Source organism: Tetranychus urticae, chromosome 3, assembly GCF_039701765.1.
Source record: "Tetranychus urticae isolate SD_2017Ah chromosome 3, NJAU_TeUrti_SD_1.0, whole genome shotgun sequence".
Taxonomy (NCBI): domain Eukaryota; kingdom Metazoa; phylum Arthropoda; class Arachnida; order Trombidiformes; family Tetranychidae; genus Tetranychus; species Tetranychus urticae.
Genome location: NC_142960.1, coordinates 13,352,385 through 13,376,682, shown reverse-complemented (window position 1 = coordinate 13,376,682; position 24,298 = coordinate 13,352,385). Strand labels below are relative to the sequence as shown.

General features: G+C 33.2%; 5 protein-coding genes and 2 long non-coding RNA genes across 8 annotated transcripts; 5 read left to right on the top strand and 2 right to left on the bottom strand.

The window, feature by feature from the left end:
• The first annotated feature begins 708 nt into the window (after positions 1-708).
• Positions 709-4,247, top strand: LOC107359364 (uncharacterized). The gene is made up of 4 exons (XM_089269283.1): positions 709-3,069; positions 3,133-3,298; positions 3,516-3,625; positions 3,707-4,247. The coding sequence occupies exons 1-4, from the start codon at positions 774-776 to the stop codon at positions 4,192-4,194; spliced, it is 3,060 nt and encodes a 1,019-aa protein (XP_089125409.1). The 5' UTR covers positions 709-773; the 3' UTR covers positions 4,195-4,247.
• Positions 4,248-4,631: 384 nt separating this feature from the next.
• Positions 4,632-6,639, top strand: LOC107370736 (solute carrier family 25 member 3). The gene is made up of 4 exons (XM_089269284.1): positions 4,632-4,736; positions 4,862-5,536; positions 5,604-5,714; positions 6,268-6,639. The coding sequence occupies exons 1-4, from the start codon at positions 4,733-4,735 to the stop codon at positions 6,429-6,431; spliced, it is 954 nt and encodes a 317-aa protein (XP_089125410.1). The 5' UTR covers positions 4,632-4,732; the 3' UTR covers positions 6,432-6,639.
• Positions 6,640-7,341: 702 nt separating this feature from the next.
• Positions 7,342-8,419, bottom strand: ND-18 (NADH:ubiquinone oxidoreductase subunit 18). The gene is made up of 4 exons (XM_015925898.3): positions 8,331-8,419; positions 8,132-8,210; positions 7,783-8,063; positions 7,342-7,705 (listed from the first exon to the last, which is right to left on the bottom strand). Exons 2-4 carry the CDS (start codon positions 8,173-8,175, stop codon positions 7,473-7,475), a joined length of 558 nt encoding a protein of 185 aa, XP_015781384.1. The 5' UTR covers positions 8,176-8,210; positions 8,331-8,419; the 3' UTR covers positions 7,342-7,472.
• Positions 8,420-8,955: 536 nt separating this feature from the next.
• Positions 8,956-9,631, top strand: LOC112538592 (uncharacterized). The gene is made up of 3 exons (XR_003081791.2): positions 8,956-9,183; positions 9,246-9,303; positions 9,407-9,631. It is a non-coding gene; the product is annotated as an uncharacterized LOC112538592 (long non-coding RNA).
• Positions 9,632-9,964: 333 nt separating this feature from the next.
• On the top strand, positions 9,965-13,186 carry LOC149093403 (uncharacterized). The gene has a single exon (XM_089269282.1). It carries the CDS (start codon positions 11,148-11,150, stop codon positions 12,918-12,920), a length of 1,773 nt encoding a protein of 590 aa, XP_089125408.1. The 5' UTR covers positions 9,965-11,147; the 3' UTR covers positions 12,921-13,186.
• Positions 13,187-13,373: 187 nt separating this feature from the next.
• LOC149093402 (uncharacterized) lies at positions 13,374-14,402 on the bottom strand. The gene is made up of 3 exons (XR_016199896.1): positions 14,275-14,402; positions 14,064-14,157; positions 13,374-13,511 (listed from the first exon to the last, which is right to left on the bottom strand). It is a non-coding gene; the product is annotated as an uncharacterized LOC149093402 (long non-coding RNA).
• Positions 14,403-14,473: 71 nt separating this feature from the next.
• Positions 14,474-24,156, top strand: LOC107359834 (cadherin-87A). 2 transcript variants are annotated; one of them, XM_015926414.3, is made up of 6 exons: positions 14,474-14,638; positions 14,750-14,901; positions 15,174-15,540; positions 17,202-21,357; positions 22,387-23,814; positions 23,921-24,156. In XM_015926414.3, the coding sequence occupies exons 3-6, from the start codon at positions 15,429-15,431 to the stop codon at positions 24,003-24,005; spliced, it is 5,781 nt and encodes a 1,926-aa protein (XP_015781900.2). In that variant the 5' UTR covers positions 14,474-14,638; positions 14,750-14,901; positions 15,174-15,428; the 3' UTR covers positions 24,006-24,156. The 2 variants fall into 2 exon arrangements, with proteins under 2 accessions (XP_015781900.2, XP_015781899.2); XM_015926413.3 differs by having other exon boundaries at positions 14,502-14,638; positions 14,750-15,540.
• Positions 24,157-24,298: the final 142 nt, after the last annotated feature.

Here is a 24,298-nt window from a genome sequence, read left to right as displayed (position 1 = left end):
GTTCATATAGCGTTACGTTAATTTCAATTTCTTGAATGAATTTTGTTCCTATGAATCATTTATGAATCTATTCGATGAGTATCCTGGCAAAAGTCTAGTTCTGGATGCCGTCTCAACCATAAAAAATGTACCAATTGGTGATTGTGCCAAAAGATGTGCTCAATCAAATGATTTCAATTGTGAATTTGAGCAACGACAATCAACGAATCATCCGGACCAATCCTGGAGATTGCTAGTGAAAAATGAGTGAAAAATCGGTTTATAACTCATAAACCAGACGAAATGAAGATTTTGATAAGTTTACATGCAAAATGTTTGCAGATAATCAATGATCATTTGTTGTTAGCACAAAATTGCATTAAAAAATAAAAATATCACCACATATTGAGAAGCTGAGCATTATTGTGTGCACTTAATTGAATAGACTGATACATTTACAGAGAAATCATTGAATTGGTAATTTTATTAGATATTTATCTCATCAATAGAGTCTTTTCTTCTTTATATTCAATATAAGTAACATAATCGATATTTTTGTTCAAAACAATGGAGACGACAATGGCTCATTTATTAATCTTATTTTCACACCTTCTTATTTTTGACCTTAATCTTTTTAACACCTTTGCTTAGTCTTACTGGGGTGGCTTAACGCCCTTGCCAATACTTATAAATGAATTGTGCAAATAAAATTTTCTTCACACAATTTTTCAATTTCAGATCGATCTCTCGGATTAAATTGGATATTCAATCTAACCTAATTCTTGCGAATCACAATGGAATCAAAAACCAGAATTGATCTCAACTTTTCTTTTTTACTTTGTTTTCTTTACTCAATTAGTTCTATTATTTGTGATGATTTTAAATGCCCTGAAAAGGGTAAAGTTGGTGAATTTAAAGTTCCAAATGTTCTCAGTTTGATTGATAAACAAACTGGTTATCGTGCTTCTGTTGAAGTTATTAATCCAACTCGAAACAATTTGGTCCATGATTATTATGATTGGAAAAATAATGTTGGATACATTGACTTGGAAGCAACCATTCAAAATGAAATGAATCGACTTTACTATTATCATTCAACAGAGGAAAAACTTGCAGTTCGAGAAGATAAATGTACAAGGTTGGACTTGACACAGAATGAGAAAGTTGAATCGATCAAAGATTGGTTTGAACCAAAAGATATTGTCGCTAATTCAGAGATGTTTAAAGATTTGGTTCATTTGGGACCAACAGGATTGATGATCTATGCCAACAGTATAAGTGATAAAGCTTCGTTCATAGGATCTGAACTGATTGAAGGTCGTACTGTTAATCACTGGTTTTATTGTGCCAATCCTAATGGACCCTACATTGACTTTTATTTTGATGTTAAGACCTCGTTGCCTCATCGGTTCTCGTTGTATTATCCCGAATGGATTGAAACTCATGAGGTTATTTCAGTAAATGAAACTCAAACAGTTAAAAAGCAAGTTGATTCCGAGTCAAAATATGTTTATAACTTTTACATGTTCAAACCGCTGGTCATATCACCAGATGAACCTATTCCTTATCCATTGAGTTATGGATGTGCTCGTAAAGGTGCTCGTCCATCTACTCCATTACCAGATTTCAGTCAAGTTAAAGAGTTTACTATGGATATGGAAGCGGTACTAACCCATCCTCTACAGGAACCTATCAGATCTAATGCGCGAGTTATGAAACGAGGCGATGTTATTTCATACGAAATTCGAGAAGAAACTGTTTCCATGCGTTTTATTGAATTGCCACCTCCTTTAGGGCTATTTGAAGTCGTTGGACACATTGATCGATGCGGTTATTCTTTACCAACATATTTTTCCGATGATACACTAATCACCAGTTGGCCTTATCCTGAATATACACATGGCTTCAATTTATTGTACTATCTGGTAATGAAGCCACCTCCAAATCGTACACCAACTTTCATTGGTGATATACCTTATGGACCTTTTCGAGTGGAAGAATACAGAGCCCCTAGGTTCTTCAATTATGTAGTTGATGCCATCATTGACTATTATTATGATAAAAACGCGAGTGATTCTGTTCCGAGTAAAGTAATATTTACTAAAGATAGGAGTAATGTTAACTATGATACCGTGCACGCTCCCCCTCAAGTTGAAGTGACAATTATTAACTACGAAGACGCTAACATTGATTATAAAGATCGATTCGATGTATCTAATTGTTATGAAGAACCTGGAAGCTTTACTTGGTTTCAACTTCTCTTTTCAAATCCTTCGCTGAGTGAATTCAATATGATACAAATCAAGGAATCAGCAGAAAAATACTTGACTTCATTCATCCCAATAATTCGTATTGGTGAAATTCATGCACAACAAGTTGATTCTAATGTTTATATTACTGTTAAGCTTTATGATCGTTTACATTTCATTGAGGCTTATAATCTTTTGTATCAACGTAAAATTATTAATCCTTCAAATATCGTGCAAAGATTTAAAGTCGAGGACTGTGAGCAATTGTGCAGTTCGAGTCAAAATTGTGTCGATTTTAGTTATTGTTCGGATTATGATTGTTCAATTTTCGTTGCAACAAATGATAATGTCGAAGTAGAAACCACTGAGGACTGTAAACTTTTTTATAGAGATTCAAAGTTTGATATTGCACCATTCGTTGAAACAAATTATTTGTCGACAATACCACACGTATTACAACAGATAAGGAATAAAGTCTCAGCAGGCGAATTTCGTTTAGACAGTGTTGGCTTATCAGCTGAAGATTTGTTCGTTGTGAGTGGGCCTGAAGAAATTGGTGATATTTCCCAAGAACTATATACAAGTGGTTCCAGACCATTGAGAACTGAAGATTTTCCGATGATAAACACTAATCGTCATTTCAAGGAAGCACAATTCAAGATGGAGAAAAGTACTCTTCAGGATTGTTTCATGGCTTGTGTCAATGATGATGATTGTAATACACTTTCATATTGTGTTAACCAGAATAAGGAATGTATTCTGAGTGGAGAAACATCGAGTTCATTGGAAGACAAACTTGAAGACAAAACAAGTCATGCAGATGGATGCAACATCTATCAAAGTAAATATACTGTCACATTCATTTGTGTTCTTGAACTAATTTCATTTCTCAATTTCAATTTAGAATCATTTATGAATCTATTCGATGAGTATCCTGGCAAAAGTCTAGTTCTTGATGCCGTCTCTACAATATCTAATGTACCAATTGGTGACTGTGCTAAAAGATGTGCTCAATCAAGTGATTTCAATTGTGAATCATTTGATTATTGCGATATTGAAAACAATAAACGGTAAGTCGAAACTTCGATTGAACTTATCTCCATATCTTTTATATTTTAGTTGAATATGAAAAATTTGAATGAAAATCGTGAATAGTTAATTTTCAAAGTTTTATTTTAATATCTTATACTAATAATGATATTTAAAGTTATTGAAATATTATTGTTGAATGCATTTACAAATAGTTCTAATGAATTTTCATTTCATTTGCATCTCAATTGCTTCCAGAAATGAATCTATTTGTTTTTTACATGTAAATCACATTGAGATAGACAAAGCTCATCAAATAAATGCAACAAACTGGAAGTTGGCTGAAGCTGGATGTTCCCATTATTCAAGTAAAACCCTAGACTTTGATCTAACATTCATTTTAAATCTGGTTAAAATTTACTTATTAATCAATCTTTCAACTTTTACAGAAAAATCTGAACTTGATTATGAACATAGATTTGGACTTGTATTGAAAGATAACATGAAAGAATCAATTGTTGGTACCTTTGACCATTTATCACTTGAACACTGTGCTTCCAGATGCAATTCAGATCCTAATTGTTTTACTCTCGAGTTTTGTCAATCAATTGACTATAATCAAGTCTCCGATAGCAGTGTTTCATTGACGAGTTGTTCATTGACAAACTTGAAACCAACTAATGCCAACCAACCTGGACTATTTGAAGAAACAAAAAGCAACAACAAAATTTGTTCAATTTACATAAATCACAATAAGATCAAAGGAAAAAGTAAAACTGATCCGCAGCCATTTGCATTAAATATACAATCTGAATCATCAACTAAATCGGGCAATTTGAAGATAGCAATTGGATTGGGGTCAATAGTCTGCTTAATGGCGTTTGCTGGTGGATTCATTGGCTTTAAATTTGCTGCTAAAAAAGGAATCATTTCATAGACTAACTTATTGTAAACATTGAATAAAGTACCAATAAAACAAACTTGTCTCATTTTTTCGTACTCTACAAAATACATGAACAAATGGTACAAACGCGCTAAAACGTTAGAAAATTTTCAAAATATTATTTTGTTTTGAAATTATTTTATTGTTCATCGAAATGAGTCTTTGTAATTTGAACACTTTTTATTTGAGATGTTGTGCCTTATATGCTATTTTATGCAATTTTTTGAAACTGAATAAAGAGAAGAAATTATTTTATTAATAATTTTAACTTTTTTTGAAGTTTTTATTGGAATACAAACGATGTATCGATTTTTGAAGCTTCTTACATCGATTAATCAGGTTGAAGTATCGCGCACGTTCTCTGCAGTTTCCTGTTTCGGTGAGATTTTTCACTGACAACTTGCAAACGGCCATCAATAACCTTTAGTTTGGTTGAGTCAAATTAACATCTAGTGTTCAATTTAACTTGATTAATTTGAATAATTAATTGTTTTCTCTGATTTCATCGATCAGTTAAATAATTTAATCCAAAATGAGTAAGTCAATCAATTATGAAAAGTTTTTTGTAATCTTTGAAGTCGCTCTCAATTTTGTCCTTCCATTGTCCTTCCATGCTGATTATCAACTTCTCTTCTTTCCTTTTCCCTTTTTTTGCTCTTAGGTCAAGATAGCAAGACAAACTACAGTTGTGAATATGGTTCACCCAAATTTTATGCCCTTTGTGGTATTGGGGGTGTTATCAGTTGTGGTTTAACTCACACTGCGGTTGTACCTCTTGATTTGGTCAAATGTCGTATTCAAACTAACCCAGACAAATACAAGTCTATTGTAAATGGGTTTAAAATTTCGGTTCGCGAAGAAGGACTCAAAGGTTTATCCAGGGGCTGGGCTCCAACAGCTATTGGTTATTCGATGCAAGGTCTTGGTAAATTTGGTTTCTATGAACTTTTTAAAAATGTTTATAGCAATATGTTAGGAGAAGAGCTTTCATACACATGGAGAACGTCTCTTTATTTAGCTGCTAGTGCTTCAGCTGAATTTTTTGCTGATATTGCTCTTTGTCCTATGGAAGCATGTAAAGTTCGAATCCAAACCTTACCCGGTTGTCCGGCACAACTCAGAGTTGTTGCTCCAATGATCCTTAAGCAAGAAGGTCTTGGTGGTTTTTACAAGGGACTTTCACCACTCTGGATGAGACAAATCCCTTACACCATGATGAAATTCGCATGTTTCGAACGAACTGTGGAAGCTATTTATCAACATGTTGTACCTAAACCTCGAGACCAATGTACCAAGGGAGAACAATTGATTGTTACATTTGCTGCTGGTTATATTGGTAAGTTACAAAACGAGATTTGAGTTTCATTGAAATTGACCTTGAAATGTTTCTCTCTTTTTTTCAGCCGGTGTCTTCTGTGCTATCGTCTCTCATCCTGCTGATACTGTTGTATCCAAACTCAATCAAGAAAAAGGTAGCACTGCCATCGAAGCAGCTAAAAAATTAGGAATGGCTGGTATGTTTATTTTTTTCAATTTACAGTAAAACCTCTCAAAGGTTGTGAGAAACTGAACTACCCCATCTAGCGGATTTGACGTTTTACCCCGCTTTTGCAACGAGTTGCACAAACAATATCGCTAGGGGCAGGACCGCTCACAACCTTTGAGAGTACAACCTTTGAGAGGTTTTACTGTACATTATACTTATTTACTGGCCTTTAACCTTTACTTTATAATTTTCGTATTCAATTCTCATTCATTATCATTTTATCTATCATTGATAGGTTAATTATACCATAATTTTATCTTTTGAAAATTAGAGTAGAGTAGATAGAATTGAATCCATACAATATTTGCATTAATATTTTCATTTTTGAATGGCCAGTAAAAGTAAATTAATTTATTCACGCAGTTAAGCCTTTTACCTTTTCTCCTGAGGTATTTGGTGAGTCAGTCGTGAAAGATCAAATTCAGTGTTCAAGTTAACCCTGAGATGTGCTTTTTTGCTATAATCTCATCTCTTCCTATATTGATCCACATGACTAATGTATGATTTATTATTATTCACAGGACTTTGGAAAGGACTGACCCCTAGGATTATCATGATTGGTACTCTGACCGCACTTCAATGGTTTATTTATGACGCTGTTAAAGTTGTTTTAGCTATCCCCCGACCACCACCTCCACAGATGCCTGAAAGTTTAAAACGAAAACTTGCAGAAAAGCAGCAGTAATGATTAAAGGCTATCTACATAAATCTACCCTAAATTATACCTATCCTTAGTATCTGTTTCAACCTCTAGTTGAAATTTTATCATCTAATTAGATTTTACCTTAATTGCGATCTGTAATATGGTACATCATGTTGATCATATAGGAGAAAACTTTAAATGATTGTTATGATAATTAAAGGAAGAGAAATCCATCTTTAAAATTTAATAAGTCTATGAAATTACTTCTTTGTAGCAGCAAATTTGAATCCAATGATTCCAACATTTAAGTTGGTCACTGAACAACTCGAAAATGAAACACTACTATCGGAAAATATCTTAATATTGTTAATCTAGGATGATTTCCGATAAATCTCAATTCATCGAATCGAGATTAATTTTTAAATTGAAAGAATGATGGAAAGAAGATAAGAAGGTGTGATGTCACACCACGTCATAGATAACGACATATTAAGATTTTTAATTTCAAAAAATGGTTGATGGAAGTCACCTCAAGTTCAGATTTTTTGTGGAAGTAAAAAAATTGAATATCTGTAAATATTGGCTCGATTTAAAGCAAAGGTTAGATTAGAAAAAGATTTTTCTTGAATAATGGTAACATTCAGATTCAGCCAACTTCCAGTTACATTTATTTGACGAACTTAATCTATCTCAATGTCGGTAATATTATTCATTTCTGGAAGGAATCGGGATAAAAAAGATCGAAGAAGATTGTTTCACTTAATCAAATGATCGTTACATCCCTTTCATCTACCTCAATGTGGTTAATATGAAATTAATTTTGTTCTGATTACATTGTTGAATATCTCATTTAACTATTACACTGAGATTAGAAAGCAGGCAAGCCTTAATTGTTTTTCATTGAAATTTTCAATTTGAAAAGGCAGCAAGCAACATAAGTAAATTCAAAATGTGAATGGCAAATAACATTTAATTTTCTTTTCTTCAGCAATATCATACATATTTTAACTTTATATTGTGATGGTAGTTTTGTATAATAGACGACAATCCTAGGAATAATGAAATCTAAGCAAATTTAAAATTTTATTTACTACCAACTCGGGTTCTTTTATTCCATGAAAAGTTGTCGGCGTAGCTCTTTTTCTTTGGCTTTCTAGCCTCTGGAGGTTCCTCAACAGTGTAAAACCAGGTATTTTTTTCGCAGAAAGCTATCGCCTCCTCACGCGAGTTGAATTTCAGACTTAAATTAGAGATAGGGTCACCAGTTGAAGCCCAACCCATTAAAGGATTTTCCCATCTTTCACGATTTTCAAAATCTAGATACAAAATAAAACAGTGAATGAAATGTGCGAAATAAATGAGAACATGGATAATATCAAAAATGAAATCGTACCTAATTTCCAAGTATGCATATTCTTAGTTCCTGATTGCATAGCATTTTTTGCTTCTTTGTAAATCCGAGCTCTTCTCGAAGTACTATGCTCTTCAGGCATCCCAGTCACCTTAGAAATATCAACAGGCGAAATGTCGGAGGTTATACTCGAGCCACGAACCAGATGTTTTCGTCGTTCATCCTCATGTAACACAATGTTAGTATCAATAGCGATAACATCATCGACAGGTTTTAGTTCTTTTCCAGCAACTTTAATGGGTTTGTTGGTGGACATCAATCGTCTTTAAAATTAAATCAGATGAGATATTAGCTAAATGATGTGAATATGAATAACAAATACACTTATTACCTGAGTGTTGGTAGTGAAGACACTCTAAAAAGAGTGGTAGCCATCGTAAATTGGATGAATCTCAACAAAACAGATGAACCTGAAAGCATAAAATAAAAACATGAGAAGTAAATAAGATTGACTCCAAAAGTAGGCCTACGAATCCCATGAAATGAAAAAGAAAATGTAACCAACAAGAACATTCATATTACAAATTTACCTATGGGCCAAATAAATTAGTGATTAACCATTAATTACAAAGAAAACAATTAGACACAAAAAGTTGATCATTCAATTTTTACTATTGAAGGACAAATACTGTCTGTTGTCATAAGAAAAACATTGAAAATGAATCGATTAATCGAAACTTTTCGATTTATTAAATTACTGAAACAAAATGAATATGAAATAATAATTAGAATTGAAATTAAATAAAAATGAAAAAATAGTATTTAAACGAAAATCCTTTGAATTTATGTGCAAATCTTTCCTTTATTGACCATTGATTAATTTATTTCAATCACACGACTGATCAACATGATCGACAACTCAATCAAGATAAACTTGAGCATTACATTAATTACTATTTCCTATTAAAATCTATTTTTGGCTGATTTATCATAATGAAAATATATTTTAATATAATGTCCAACTCAATAAAAATGATGTTTTGCCAATAATCAAAGTAAATTCAAGGTTGAAACAGATGATTACATGACTGAAGTCCATTTTATTAATGAAAATGTTTGACCAAAGAAACCTTATTAGCTTGAATTATTTTACAAATTTTCCAATTATAACTTAATCCAATACAATTTGTAGTTTCATTTGATTAAATTTTCAATTAAGTAATTATTCATTCAGGGAAAGTTGAATATAAAGTCAATAGTAAACTCAAGTCACAACCAGATGATCAACTGATTTGACTGTTAACAGTTTAACATTTAACATTGTTGATTGCATTTATTACTGTAATTATTGCTGTAATAATTGTGTTAAGTTTATTTAATCAAAGAATGAAATCAATTGTGTTAACAATATTAATTATTATATTGATTGCAACTCAAAAATTGGTAAATAAAATTGGATTAATAGTCTGTTACCAGTTTCTGATCACTTTTTTTCTGGTTTTCAGGTTCACCCAAAGCCTTATGAGATGAAACAAAACAATTGGAGTCGCAAACAAATTAAAGGTATGAATTGAATCTATTTTAGTCAATCTAAATCAACTTGATTATCATCCCAATTTGTGAATCTTCATTTGATTGTTTGTTAATTTTCCCATTAAATCTTCAGATTCTCTTCATTCAATCAACAACAAACAAACCAAAATAATGCCATCTAATATCAACCAACAATTGAAGCGCAATCAAATTGACCCATTAAAAGGTTTAGTTGTGGGATAACAATGATAATCCATAATACATTTTGATTAACTCTTTAACTCACAATTTATTGAAATAAATTAAAATCATGTAAATGTCTTAAAATGTTAAATGAATAAACTGAACTTGATCCGAATCTAAAGTCTGAAATACAGTCATGAAGTTATCTAATCTTTATTTGACGTTCTGTGATCTTTGATGTCTTCTGATAAATTTATTTGATTTCAATCATGAATGTCATTCTATCAAGTAGGACCTACTCTCGGATAATTGACACAACAACTTGAGCAACAATCAATTATGGATAGAAACACGTTAACACGCATCAGCAATCTATTAACTAATAACTGATCAAAGTCTGGATTGTGAAGTTTGAACTGAACTCATCTTGTGGTGAAAATGAGTTTAATTTTCACACCTTCTCATGGTGATCTTACATCTTATAACAATTATGTTTATTAGTTGTTTATTCAAATAATAATATATTGATTGCTTGAAATTTAGATTCTAGATTTGAATGTAATGTCAAATTTAGAAGCAATGGTCAAGTTTTATTCTGGACATTAATCATTTTCACCATAAATTAGAGCGTGTTATTGTTGTTCAAATTTATCTCGTTTTTCTTAGAAATTTTATGAAAATAGTGATGAAAAGAGTTAATTTTAGATTTATAATCAATGCAAAAATAAACAAAATTGATGAAAACATATAAACAAAATGTAACTGCAACAATCCAATAATAATTATGTTTTCCTCTTCTTTCTTTGCCCGGAAGCAAATATGAATGAAGTTATATTAAACATGATTGAACAACAAATTCAGCAAGTTAATCTTGTCAAGTTAAGTAAACCACAACAAAAGTTGTTGATTAGTGGATTCAGGATAAAGCTTTTTCTTTCTATGTGATATTTCGCTTGTTAGTTAAAATTAAATCGTTAGTCAATTTGACAATATCAATTAATTGATGATTGAAATTCAAAAAAATGATAAATAAACACAATTTGATAAACATTATGTTAAATAAAGGTATGATTTTATGTGTTTTGCCGGAGCAAAGAGTGAGAGAAAGAAAGAGATAACCAGAAACCCTTGGGTAAATTAACTAATTTCACGTCCTTGTGTTTAAATTTGGTCTTTTTTTAGCGCAAAGAAACACGTAAAATAATGAGTAAGATCAGAATCAATTTGATTAGTTGAAGCCTGCAGGAAGCCTTTCCGAGCGAGGACATTCTGAGATTGGAAGACAGAGGAAAAGAGAGGAGAAACCAGAGTCAAGTAAGAGAAGAGGATGATCTGAAGATTTGGAAGGAGGAGGAAGGAAATACGGAATTAACAACACTTTTGTTACAAATTATAATAAACACTAATCTGACTGGAAAACCTTCAGTTTAAAATGTCCAACCTTTTCCCACCTGGTTACGTTGATACCGGCTAGAAAACTGTAGATTATAAATCACCGATTCGATCATCATCGCAATTATTCAAGACAATAATCCATTTCAAGTTGTTTCATTTGGTCATTCATTGATCAATCCAATTTCAGCTATTAATTGCAGTGCCATAATTGTCATTGTTTAAACCTTTTTCATTTAACTTTCAGTGTGATCAAGTGTGCAACAGTTAAAGATCAGCCTAAACGTTTCTAATTCAATATGGAAATGGAAAATTTAATGTTTGACCTTAAATTAACCACAATTAGTCCAGTTTCATTGAATAAACGTCTTATTGAATCTTGTGATCAACTTTTCCGTGTTTACCAGCAACTTTCATCTGTAGCTCCTTCTCTGGATTTCCCTGGAGTTCATGCCAATGGTATACGATCTCTATGCAGCATCATTGATAAATTTGCTTCCATGATACGGCAAAATCTTGATAAAGAAACCATTCCGTTTGAACAAATTATTGATGTGGTTGAACTTTTTGGTGGCATGGGTGAAGTGATATTGAAACAGAGACGTATTGAAATTGAGACAAAAAATGACTCCAATCAGTTGGTAGATGATTCAGTGTTTCTCCGAGATGTTACAGTTTGGTGGAACTTTTGCAAATCAAATCAGTCAAGATTGACAACATACTTTGAAAAATTTACACTCTTTTTTATTGAACCAGAGATTCGATTGTTCATTTCATTGATTGGTAAGTCGTTTGGTTTCCTTTCATCCACTCCAGCTTTATTTGGTTCGCTTGTGTCCTCATCAGTCAATGGCGCTGCACTTTCTTCACTAACCTACAAAGGTAGTCTCTATTATCCTCTTCGAACTTGGAGTTTATTTGATAATCCTGTCGTAAATTCGGTTGCTTCATGGCAAGCGTCTAAATACTCTGTCCAAGCAACAACGGTTTTTATACCTCGACAGGACAAGTGGTTTATTCCCAGTGACGGATCACCAACACAGTCTAAATCAATTTTCTCAACATCCAATGATAGTTCAACATTTTTAGACAAAAAAATTCGCTGCCGTCTTTTACAATCGAAAATTCATCAACCCAATGGGAAATTGGTCTTGCATATAGCTGGAGGTGGTTTTGTCATGTTTAAACCAGAGGCAAGTGAAGGAGCCTATTTACAATATTGGGTTAGCCATCTCGATGGGACTACGTTTCTATCCGTTGATTATACCAAACTTGTAACTTATCCAATAGCATTCCAAGAGGTACTTGATGTTTATCTTTGGGCCATTGGATTGAGCAATGCAGATCAATGTACACCAGAATCTGTTTTAGGTTTCAAGCCATCAAAGGTTGTTTTATGCGGTGATTCAGCTGGAAGTCACCTAGCTTTCTCTATTCTTCGTTCTCTTCATGATATCCAAGCAAATTCACCTCAAGGACCAAGAATACCTTTCCCTACAGGTTTTGTCAGCTTCTATACCAATATGTCAGTTGATAAAATTCAAACATCATTGAGTTTATCTTGCTTTGAATTAGCTCTTACACCAAGTGTTTTACTTTCAATTTACGGTCTGCTTGCTTCAGGATTCGTACTTGATGAAGATATTCATGAAATTGATGACCAAACGTCAATCGATCAAAGTCATTATTCCCAACCAGACTTTAAGAGAGATAATATTCGAACCTGGTTTCGACACGGATCAAATTGGTTCGATTGTGATCCAAAAGAATTGTCTAAAAGGTTACAAAAAATAAGTAAAAATACATCTAAAGCATATTTAAAACCTCTGACTAGCAACGATATTGACTTACTAGCTGAAATTCCTCTGTATTTGGTTATCGGTGAATATGACTTTTTCCTTGATGGATCGGTTAATCTTGCCAAGGCTTGGAAAGGCTCAGTTACATTGGATGTGGTTAAAAACCTGGGCCACGGATTTCTCAGCTATTCAAAAATTTCAGCCCAAGCTCGGAAAGGATGTGATATTGGTTTAAAAAGATTACGCCAAGCCCTTGAACTGCCAGAAAATTAACTCAGCAACATACCACAAATTCAATGATCTCAATGGTTGATGGGATAGCTTTTCTCATCTGTGATCCTTTTTTATTTTTGCATTATCGATCAACGGTCAAGAAAGTATTAAAAAGACCACTATCCTGCCAACTAATCCAATGTCCAATTCCTGACTGGCTGTATATTAAGCTTGTCACGTTTTAAGTCGTTCATTATCCTCTTCCAGTGACAAGCATCATGCTTTCGAAATCTTTCCATATAATCTATTTAGCCAAATAATTGTCCGTGAATGGCAGAAAAACACCAATGCTGTTTTCATAAGGTCAATCGAGCTTCCACCAAATGGACCTTGGGCAAGCTGCAAATTCAAGTGTACCTTACAAAATTACTGTATCAAAAACTCTTAGTATCAATAGAAATATTTCTTCCAAACATTTGACTTCTTCGGTGATAAAGGATTATCGTTCAGTGTATCGTTTCCAGGAATGAAGGATCGCCAAAATATTGTATTCCAATGGAAACCAAGAAAAAAGATTAGCTAGTCAAACAATATCTTCAGACGGATTCCAAATGCGTAAAGAGAGCAGTATAAGATGCAGTATCACAAGAACTAAAACAGCAAACAGCTTGTAAATAAATAGGAAATTACATGACACTATTTATACAATAAATTGTAAAAAAAACCATTAAATATTAACAATTAAAAAATTTGACAAAAATGAGATTTTTAAAACCAAGTATTGTTTACAAAAGGCAGAATAGTAACGGTGCTATGTAATTGGTTGAAATAAATCGCGCGAACTGATTCAAATTTAACTCTATTCTAAAAATAAATTCTTTCATCATATTGATTGTCAAGGATAATCAAGGAAGCCTTAATTTAAAATTATTGAAAATCTTACAAATAATATTATGAATAAGTCCTTGTTTTGAAAACAACCTCAAGCTATTTGTTTGTTACAGGTAAACAATTTAAGATTATGTTAAATGATCAACTCGTTCAGTTTATTTTTTAACTTTAAATCCAGCAAACCATTTTAACTTATAGAAAAAGTATCAATCAAGAATTAACTGTACATTTAACTGACCATGACTCGCCCAACGGTCACTTTTCATTTCTTTATTGTTGATTAAAAGCTGCCATTATAATAGAGTAACTTACCAGAACAAGGTCAAGCTTAACAGGTTAACAACAATCACAATGTTCATCTTATACCTTCAATTGAAATAATTGCCATATAAGTAAAGCTATAGATCTGCAAAAAAAATAAGAATCAAAAATTGAACTCAAATATCTGCACCAATTTATCATTTGTTGATCAACCTTAAGCTCAGGTGTAGTCATATTTTACATGATATTTTACATTACATACTCATCAAAAGCGATAGTCATCAATTGATAATCATCAAAGCAAAACCATGATCGACACAAATATCATTAGCATACAACTAAATCATCATTACCATGTTAATAAGCATGAAGTTACAGACTTGTTCTCATATAAAAAAGAAACAAGAGAAACATGTTAACAATGTTTTACACGAGATGGCTTCCCTTTCAGATTACACAATAGAGCGTTTGATTCCCTCTCTTTTTTATGTTGGTTTTAAAGAAAGCTAAAATTTCTTTCAACGCACAATTGATCAAATTGTTTGATTTAGTTTATTTGTTAAATAGTATTGTATTATTCAAGTGTCTGCATTATTTAAGTGAAACTCTTACATCATTAATGAAAGGTAAGTTATAATGATATCAAATTCGCCTAAACTTCTATCAATCTTTTCGTCAAGTGAAACAATATTTTCTCACAAGCTTTTTTTTTCTTTCTCTTCTTGACAACTTTTCAGCTAAACACAAACGCACACACATTCAGATATCAACTGATCCCTCTTACAATGCGGACTCTTGGTTTTCATCATCATCATCATTCTCTTTTTCTCAACTTCAATAATTCCTTCCAAGTTGAAACTGGTTTATCTTGAATCAAAGAGAGAATCTGGTTTGACTTAGGGTGTAACATATCAATGCCCCTTACCTTTTTACTTTTGTACCTGCAACAACTAACCTCTTCTCTTCTTATCGCTTTCTCCCTCCTACTTTATCTTCCTCTTCTTTCTTAAACATCTACTTCTCATTTGTTGTGGATCAAGATGATGATTATAATTTTTATAAGATGATGTGGTCACTTACCTAACCTGACCTCAGACATTCTTTACCTGACAATATCTCTTCCGTCTATTTATTTATTTATTTATTTATTTTTATACACAGAGATTCCGTCTTCAACTTTAATTTGCGTCTATTTTGTGCTATTTCACACTGGATATCATTACAACTTATCAAACTGGATTCCAAAATTGTATCATGTGGATTTAAAACCTTTTAAAGTGTTCAAAATGACCTCTGACTTTCTTAGCATTGTTTTATGATGACTTGACGTTATCATTATTTATGTTCTGGTCAGAAACGTTTACTTCATAATTTTTTATTCTCTGGTCAAGTTATGTTATTTTAAATTTAATTACCATGGATTATCACATCACCAATCAATTGGTTATCCATAGAAATATGTTAACATGGCTATCATTTAATAAACTTGTTTATTTCATCAGTGCCATTTTAATCACCTTTGGTCAAGGTAAGAAAAATTTTGTAACATATTCTCTACTTTTTATTATACCAAGTTTCACTTTTATCATCTAATGTACTTAGCAGTTTAATGTGTAGTGTTGATTATGTTGACAGTTTTTCAGTCCAATGATTAACCTAGCGATGATAATAAGCCACGGATAGGTGACTTATTTACATACTTAACAAAATTTATTTTAATATTTACTATTTAGTAAGATAAAGATGTTAATAACATTGATTTAACTCACGCAAATTGAGGTTTTCAGGATGGGTGATGATAGTACATGGGTGAGTTAATCATTAACTCACTTGACAACAAACAATGTAACCCATCTAAAATCCTAATTCATATTAGTCCATTTGAATTGTAATCATTTGTATGACTACACAACCATCAAAAATTCACGGCAAAGAAAGACATAATTCAAATTAAATTGTTTGTCGCTTGGTTGACGTTGAAATGGACTCTTATTTTTGAAGCAATCCATCAAAACTGGTCATTACAGTGAGAAATTAAGAACTTTATTAATTAGTATTTAATGGTTAGATCTTAACAATTCCTCATTCCTGAATATCACTTCATACATGTAATTGCACCTGAACCTACTTTTTTGTTCAGTATCCATAACGTGATACTGTTTAGCATTTGACCCTTCAATTGATCAATTGATAGCCAACCAATTTCGGTTCAGCATTGGCCAATCAGTCAATCTTATATTTAACATATGAAAAGGATTCAAGACTTGGAATTTTTTAAAAGTGCAATTATCAAAAATTTCGTTATGATCAACGATATGTTAGATGAACCAAATTATATGATATTGACTTACTAACATCTCAAGTAAAGAGATCTGGGTTTGTAGGATTAATCAAAAAAATCAAACAAAAAAGTGAATCAGTTACAATTGCAAGCTTGATTTAGAATCAGTGAGATATAATTGCGGCCATCATTTTTTATTTGAACCTTATTTTCTATCCTTTTCATTCTTCAACATTTTTTGCTTTGTTAGTTTATTTAGCTTCAAAATAATACCTTTTGAGTTAAAACGAGTGGTAGTGATGAGCTCTACCTGATCGTGATCGAAGTGATTATAGTCAATACTTCGAATTGTCTTTTGACCATCAATCAATGCAACACTTGAGTTGAAAATTTGTCAATCAGAAGTGAATAAAAAAAATCCAAATTGGTTGTCAATTGTTACCTTAAATCGTTTTAGGTCATGAACAGATTTGCTTATCTTGGTCATCTGAAGATTGTGAGCATTTAATATTAAAATGTTACTAAAATCGGTTAAATTATAACAGGATTCCATTTATTGGTTCATAAAACTGAACTGTTTAGTTGGTTAAGTGTGAGTAAAGTCATCATGAAATCATTTATCATTTGTAATTAACTACTACATGAATATTTAAAAAAAAGTTGCACTTTGGTTTTGATGGAAAGATAAAATTTAATTGTTACAACCTCAATTTGAATTTCTATTTATGATGCACACAACCAGCATCGAATGATTTTCTTGTCAAAAGTCTAAAAGACAATTGAACTAAAAAAGAGTTTAATGACAAAACAAAAGAATTTAAAATATTTTAATTTGCAAAGCTTCAGTCTTAATAAAGATATTAATAGCCATGAATACAATCATCTAATTATTAAAATCTTTTTTTTAGTCGCCAATGGACAAAAGGCCACTTTTTTACCTGGTGGAGATATGTTTGGCTTCACAATCCCGGAAAGTACAAAAGTAGGATCCGTTGTATATCAGCTGAAAGCTAGTAATCCAGGTCGAGGTCGATTATCATATTATATATCTGGAGATTCATTCAGTGTTGCCAAAGATTCTGGTGCTGTAACGTTGATTCGTCCTCTTGATCGAGAAACTGAATCTACATTGGATGTTATTATTACAATTGTCGACGACTCATCCACTGGAAGCACTCTATCAATTAAACGTGAAATTAAAGTAGCTGATGATAATGACAATCATCCTGTTTGGCAAGGCGCACCTTATAAATTTGCAATCAGTGAATCTACTAAATTATTCACCACCGTAATTGAAGGAATTCAAGTGACTGATGCTGATGCTGGAAGAAATGCACAAATTGAAGTTTCCTGTGACCAACGAGTTACTCCTGAAGCTTGTTCCATGTTCAATGTTCGTAGTTCACTAATTAATCAAGATGGTGGACTTTATTCAGTTTCCATTAGTCTTAAAGGAATTCCACTAAATTATGAGCTAACTTCTGTTTACAACTTAGCTTTAATTGCTGTCGATACTGGAGGATTGCGTTCTTCAACAAATGTTACTATTGCGGTTGTTGATGTTCAAGATGAACCTCCCAAATTTTTGAATGGACCTTATTCCATAACTGTAAATGAATCAACACCTTCTGGAAGTTCAGTTTTAACAATTATTGTTCGCGATGGAGATAATTCACCTTCTATTCGTCGCGATATTCAATTGGAAATTGTTGATGATAAGAAAAAGTATTTCACTCTATCACGGATAGATAGTGATTCTTGGTCACTTTTAACTTCGAATATCTTGATGGATCGAGAGGATCCAGAAATTCTTCTCGCAGGTGGTATTTATAGTTGCACTTTACGTGCCACTGAATTGGTTCCAGTAACAGGACATTCATCTGTAACTTTTGGTGCTATCTCATCGACCAACGTCACTGTTGTCATTCAAGATATCAATGATCAAGAGCCAAGATTCAATTTAGACAGAGTAATGTTAGAAGTTTCGGAAGACATTACTAATGGATCTGCAGTTCCATCTCTCAACTTGATTGTTTCTGATCCAGACGCAGGCCATAACGCAAAATTTACCCTTTCCATTGAAGATCTTGATGAAAATAATCCTGCTTCTCAGGTTTTCACGGTCTCACCTAGTCTAGCCATGGGAAGAACTCCGGTTATATTAAAAGTTATAAATTCAGGTGGACTGGACTTTGAGAATCCCACAAAACGAACCTTCCTTTTCAATATAGTCGCAGCCCAAGAAAACATCAGATCCGTAGCTTTCATTAACTTGACCTTAGTAGACGCCAATGATAATCAACCGATTTTTAATCAGGCAGAATATTTTGCTCGCGTCAAAGAAAATGAAAACCCTGGTAAAATTTTTTATTCCATCTCAGCTTACGATGCTGATTCTGGTTCATTTGGACGAATCACATATTCTTTAAAAGGTTTTGGGTCGGACAAATTTTCTATCGACTCAGAATCAGGAGAAATATCTGTCGCGGATTGCTCACCTGAAACTGCCAAATCATATTCAGGCTCTGGATTAAACAAAGATATTGAATGTTTGGATTACGAAGCTCAGCCTAGTTACTCTTTGCGTGTTGAAGCAACTGATGGAGGTGGTAAAAGATCCACAGCTAATCTCCATGTAGAAATTGTTGATATCAATGATAATGTGCCAAAATTTCTTCGAGCTTTATATGTTCGAGAATTGAATGAAAAAGACGTAAATATTTATCCACCTTTAATCCTTCGTGCAACTGATGAGGATGGGCCAACTCAGGGTGGAACTAATGGTATTCGCTATCGTGTCAAGTGGACAAATTTAACAGGCTTGGCTATCGACCCTATTTCCGGTGATGTTAAGTTGACTCAATCAATTCATGCCAATTTTACCCGCAACCGAGAAACCGGTTTGCGGAAAAAGCTTAATTATGAAGCAATTATTGAAGCAGTTGATGGAGGAGATCCGCCATTATCAGCTGAAGCTGTTATACAAATTTATGTCCGGTCAGCGCGAGACGGAGAGCCTTTGTTCATCAATGAACCTTTCAACGCAACTGTTAAAGAAAATGCTGATCCTGGAACTGTAGTGATAACAGTTAAAGCTACCGATCCTGATGGTCCTGACTCTAAACTTAGATATTCACTAATTGCAGGAGCTAAGGATAATTTCATTATTGACCCTAGTACTGGAGAAGTCAAAGTTAGCTCAGCGGCTAACCTTGATCGTGATCTCTATGGTAAAGAGTATAGTTTAACCGTTGCAGTCACCGATTCAGGCCATCCGATTCCATTGACATCGACTGCTCAGTTAACTGTCATCGTTGAAGATGTTAATAATAAAGCACCAAAATTTGGTAAAGATGGATACGTCATTTATTTATCCGATTCTCAATTTGCTCCAGGATATGAGATTATGACTGCAAGAGCAACTGATTCTGATTCTAATGCTAAAATACGTTATGATCTTGATCTTGAGAGAATCAAAGTCCGTGACAAAACTGGAGCATTAGTTGGTCGATCAGAGTACTTCAATAATCTATTAAAAATTGATCCTGTAACTGGAGTAATTCGTGTCAATGGCACTGTTGATTCGGAGAAAGCTTCCATAATTGTTGTTCCTGTGGTCGCTCATGATATCAATGGTGAACCTGATGATCAAAAAGCATTCACTGATTTGACAATATACATCCAATCTCATGGAGAGCGTAATCCTATTTTTATCCCACCCTGGACTCCATCTGAGCCAACTTATGAAATCAATCTTCCAGAAGAGACACTTATTGGCTCCACTGTTTTCACTTTAGCAGCACGGAATCCATTAACTGGTAAACCAATCACTAATTTCAAAAAAATTGATTCAACTGATCCTGAAGGATACTTCTCTGTCAACAAATTGACGGGCGTAATAACACTCAATAAAAGGATAGATTATGAATCATTGGTGGTTAAGCAAATCAAGTTTTCAGTTGAAGCCGTTGGACAACCTGATAAAAACACCGAAGAATATCTCGGTGGTGAAAAATTCACGTCCATTGCTAACATATTAGTCTCTGTATCCGATATAAACGACAATTCACCTGTTTTCCTGCAAGATGTCTACCGTGCTTCTATAATAGAAACTGCTAAATGGCCTCAGATTGTACTGACTGTTTCAGCCACGGATCGTGACTCTGGTAGTTTTGGCGAGATTGGTTATTCGTTGTCTGGTGATGGTTCGGATATGTTTGAGATTGGAAATCGAAGTGGCATATTGAGGATAAGACAAGGAGCTAATCTTGATCGTGAAAGTAAAGCAAACTACAATCTACAAGTGACAGCTTTTGACAATTTCCGTGATAATGAAGATAGTGATGAAGTTAATGTTGAAAGAAATTCAGCCACCAGTGAGACACGGTCAAATGGAGGCTTCAGAGGAATCGTTAGGAAGACAACAGTCTCCATTACAATTGAATTAATTGATGTAAATGATAATTCGCCAAAATTTTCGCATGATTTGTATGAAGTCATTGTTCCAGAAAGTGCTCCTGTTGGTTCCCGGGCTGGTTCGGTAATGGCTATTGATCCTGATGAAGGAAGAAATGGCGAGGTTCATTATGAAATATCATTTCTTGAAAATTTTCCTGATCCAAGGGAAGAATTATTTATAATTGATCGTTCAACTGGAGAACTGTTTGTTAATAAATCATTATCTGGTAAAGGAAGATCAGAACCTTATTTGATACATATTACTGCCCGTGATTCTGGAAGAGAACCATTCACTTCACATACTAAATTTTCAATTATTATCGGTGATGTTGCCGCAAACGATGGTATACCAAAGTTTGTTAGGCCAACTGAAGATGAGATAATTTATCTTACTGAGAATACCAAACCAGGAACTTTAGTTTACACAGTATCTGCCGTTGACGCAGATAATAGCAATAGTCCGAATGGAAGAGTAATGTACAAGTTTGCGGAGCCCTCGCCGTACTTTGACATCGATTCTACTCGCGGAACCATCGTTACATCAAGAAATGTTGGTAAAACTGTGTTTCTTGACCGAGAAAAGCAAGAAAATTTCACTTTAATTCTGTAAGTATTGATCTGAGCTTTCCGCAATTGCATTTAATTTACTCAGCATCTTACTGGGCGATGGATCCGGATGAAACTGTGATTACAATAATCAAGATTCTTTACAATAATTAGTTGAACATCCGAGCATTTCAAATTTTAACATTTAACTCAGTGTTTAGTTTGATTACTTTAATGACAGTTAATGCGAGGGTGAAAACAATTAACCCCTAAATAAGTAATACGGTGATCAATTTAGATGAATAATGTGATAACAATAAGAAAGCAGTTTATATAATATAACAGAGTTCATCGATACTGTATTGGGAAAAATTTAAATTTTGAGTTATTTTTGATTTATATTTTCAACCCATTTTATTAATTTGAATGGTCTGATAATATTGACAACCCAATTAAGTAAGGTTAGAGTTTCATGACAAATCTTAGAGAATTTTCAGTTTCATCAAAGGGAAGGAGCTATTCTTGACCCTTTTTTGCCAATGTATGCTGCGAAAGACAGAAAAAATCGAAAAGATCAGAATAAGACGCGTGGAAAATATAAAATAATAGTTCTAAATTTTGTTGGATTTTAATATGTGTTGCATGCATTAATGATAGTTTTTTGGAACAAAAAGGCACTTTTCCTCTATAGTGCAATCAAGATTTGCAATTTATTTTAAACTATTATCTAGTCTATTAGCTAAACAATTATTGAAACTTACTGCTGACGCCTTTTCACTCGTTTTTCAGGTTTCTTTCACTTTTCCTTAATTATAAATCACAATAAAGTAGAATCAAACAGGTTTTTCTTTATTCAAACATCTAAATTAAGTCCATCTAAATGCCATTTTCACTGAATTGATTGGAGCTATTCTATTAATTCTAACGACAATCGAACATTAACATTATTAGGTTTGTAAAACAATAGGCGTAGTGTCCCAATTATGCGTTAGCTTAGATGAAAGAAATGAGCCCCGTTTTCTTAAATTGAGAGTAATTGCTAAATTTCTTTGAATTTTTCATTAAATTTATTGATCATCATTTTTTCAGAGTCGCCTTTGATCTTGGAAATCCACCTCAAGAATCTCAAAGAATCATGATTATCCGATTAAATGACACAGACGACAATACACCCCATTTCAATCGAGTTCCTGGTGATTCTCCAATGATCTGGGAAATTGACGAGGAGATTCCAGTCGGTTCTTTGGTTGGGACTTTAAAGGCCATTGACGATGACATTGGACAAAATGCATTGATAAACTATTTTATTACCTATGAATCCATAGAAGGAGCAATCGTCATAGAAACTCGTGATAACATGGGATTGATAAAGGTTGCTAAACGTTTAGACAGAGAAGAAATTGAATCAATCAGTTTAGTCGTTCAAGCTCGACCGGCATCAAAATACAGGAAACTTGACCAGCGTAAAAGTTCAGCTTACAATCCAAATGATCTTAGTCAAGTAGAAGTAAAAATTATTTTGAAAGACATCGACGATAATCCACCTAAGTTCAACCAAGACTACTTTTTAACCGGCATTCGCTGGGATACTCCAGTCCATAGTGACTTGCTAACTTTCAGTGCAATAGATCCAGATCCATCTGATAGTCTTGATCGAGGTAACATAATTGAATACTCGATTAGCGAAGCAAAATTTGTCAATGGAAATAAAATCACTAATAACATGTCCCATGTTTTTGATCTCGGTCGGACAAACGGGAGACTACAAAATGACATGATGCTTAAATCATTTGTTGGGGGATATTTCCTGCTCACAGTGCAAGCAATTTCAACCAATCCCGCCAAAAGTAAAGCAAAGCGTGAATCTCGTCAAATTTCATCTGTGCCTGTTCGTATATTAATTATACGTGAGAAAGATTTTGTCAAATTTGTGTTCAACAAAAGTCCAAATACTGTTGAGTCAAATTTGAATGAACTTAAAAATGATCTGGAAAAGGCTTTGGAACCATTAAGCTTGAAATGGTCATTCAATTTCCAGGAAGCACATTTCCATGAACGAAAAGACGGTTCTCTTGATTTTGAGGCTACATCTGCATGTTTCCAAATACTAGATGCACCAATCAACTTTTTAAATGATCCAGAAGCTCAACATGGAGCTATTGTTAGTTACAAAGACGCTCTGAAATCTCTGAAAAATAATTCATTTTCTCAATTGAAACAAATTTATTCTAATTATGGAATCGTTTCCATCGAGGAATGCATAAAACCTTCAAGCCAACCGCTACTTTCCAGGCAACAGCTTGGAATCGTTTTAGTTGCCATATTTATTGCTTGTTGCACACTATTATTAACTCTCATGGCCTTAAACATGAGATCTGATCTTAAACGAAAATTGAATACTGTTTCTAATTGTGTTGGGATAGCCAGTCAATCCCAAATCGGTTCCATGCTGGGCCCCCATTTGGTGGTTCCAGGTCAACCTCCTTTTAAACCCGCTCCTTTTCTCAATATTCCCAAGTAAGTGAAATAGTTTATATCTTTCGATGATACACTCAACTATTGTAACAATTATAAGAATTTTTGAATTTAATTTGCATTCAATCTTTTCTTTTTCAATCTACAGCCAAGAAAGGATCTATGAATGGCAAGAAACAATGAACCCACAGTTGGACGCTTTATCCGCTCGAAGTTTTCCCACGTTAAGGTGATAATTTAGTTACATGGGATTTGCAATTTTCATCTCACATTTTCTGTACCCGCAAGGTTATGGATACTCATCACTCTCATCATCATTTTTAAATTATTGTTCATTTTTTAGTGACAAAACCTTATTTTAAAATTAAACTTATTAGTAATAAATTTACTGTAAAAGCAATTATTATACGGGAAGAACCGCTAATTTGAAATATTTAAATTATAATAAGGTTAACACAATAACCAATATTCATTATTTCATACCAACTTGTATACAATGCATTTCTATTTATTTGCTTCATACAAT

Excerpts from the sequence above, each read along its gene's own strand:
- LOC107370736 (XM_089269284.1), top strand. Across the intron at positions 5,537-5,603 it reads ATTTGCTGCTGGTTATATTG|CCGGTGTCTTCTGTGCTATC; the intron begins GTAAGTTACAAA and ends TCTTTTTTTCAG. Across the intron at positions 5,715-6,267 it reads TAAAAAATTAGGAATGGCTG|GACTTTGGAAAGGACTGACC; the intron begins GTATGTTTATTT and ends TATTATTCACAG.
- LOC107359834 (XM_015926414.3), top strand. The coding sequence starts at position 15,429 with ATGGATTATCACATCACCAATCAATTGGTTATCCATAGAAATATGTTA. Across the intron at positions 15,541-17,201 it reads TTTAATCACCTTTGGTCAAG|TCGCCAATGGACAAAAGGCC; the intron begins GTAAGAAAAATT and ends TCTTTTTTTTAG. Across the intron at positions 21,358-22,386 it reads GAAAATTTCACTTTAATTCT|AGTCGCCTTTGATCTTGGAA; the intron begins GTAAGTATTGAT and ends TCATTTTTTCAG.
- ND-18 (XM_015925898.3), bottom strand. The coding sequence starts at position 8,175 with ATGGCTACCACTCTTTTTAGAGTGTCTTCACTACCAACACTCAG. Across the intron at positions 8,064-8,131 it reads TCTTCACTACCAACACTCAG|ACGATTGATGTCCACCAACA; the intron begins GTAATAAGTGTA and ends TTAATTTTAAAG. Across the intron at positions 7,706-7,782 it reads TATGCATACTTGGAAATTAG|ATTTTGAAAATCGTGAAAGA; the intron begins GTACGATTTCAT and ends TTTTGTATCTAG.
- LOC107359364 (XM_089269283.1), top strand. The coding sequence starts at position 774 with ATGGAATCAAAAACCAGAATTGATCTCAACTTTTCTTTTTTACTTTGT. Across the intron at positions 3,070-3,132 it reads TGGATGCAACATCTATCAAA|AATCATTTATGAATCTATTC; the intron begins GTAAATATACTG and ends ATTTCAATTTAG. Across the intron at positions 3,299-3,515 it reads GATATTGAAAACAATAAACG|AAATGAATCTATTTGTTTTT; the intron begins GTAAGTCGAAAC and ends AATTGCTTCCAG.
- LOC149093403 (XM_089269282.1), top strand. The coding sequence starts at position 11,148 with ATGGAAATGGAAAATTTAATGTTTGACCTTAAATTAACCACAATTAGT.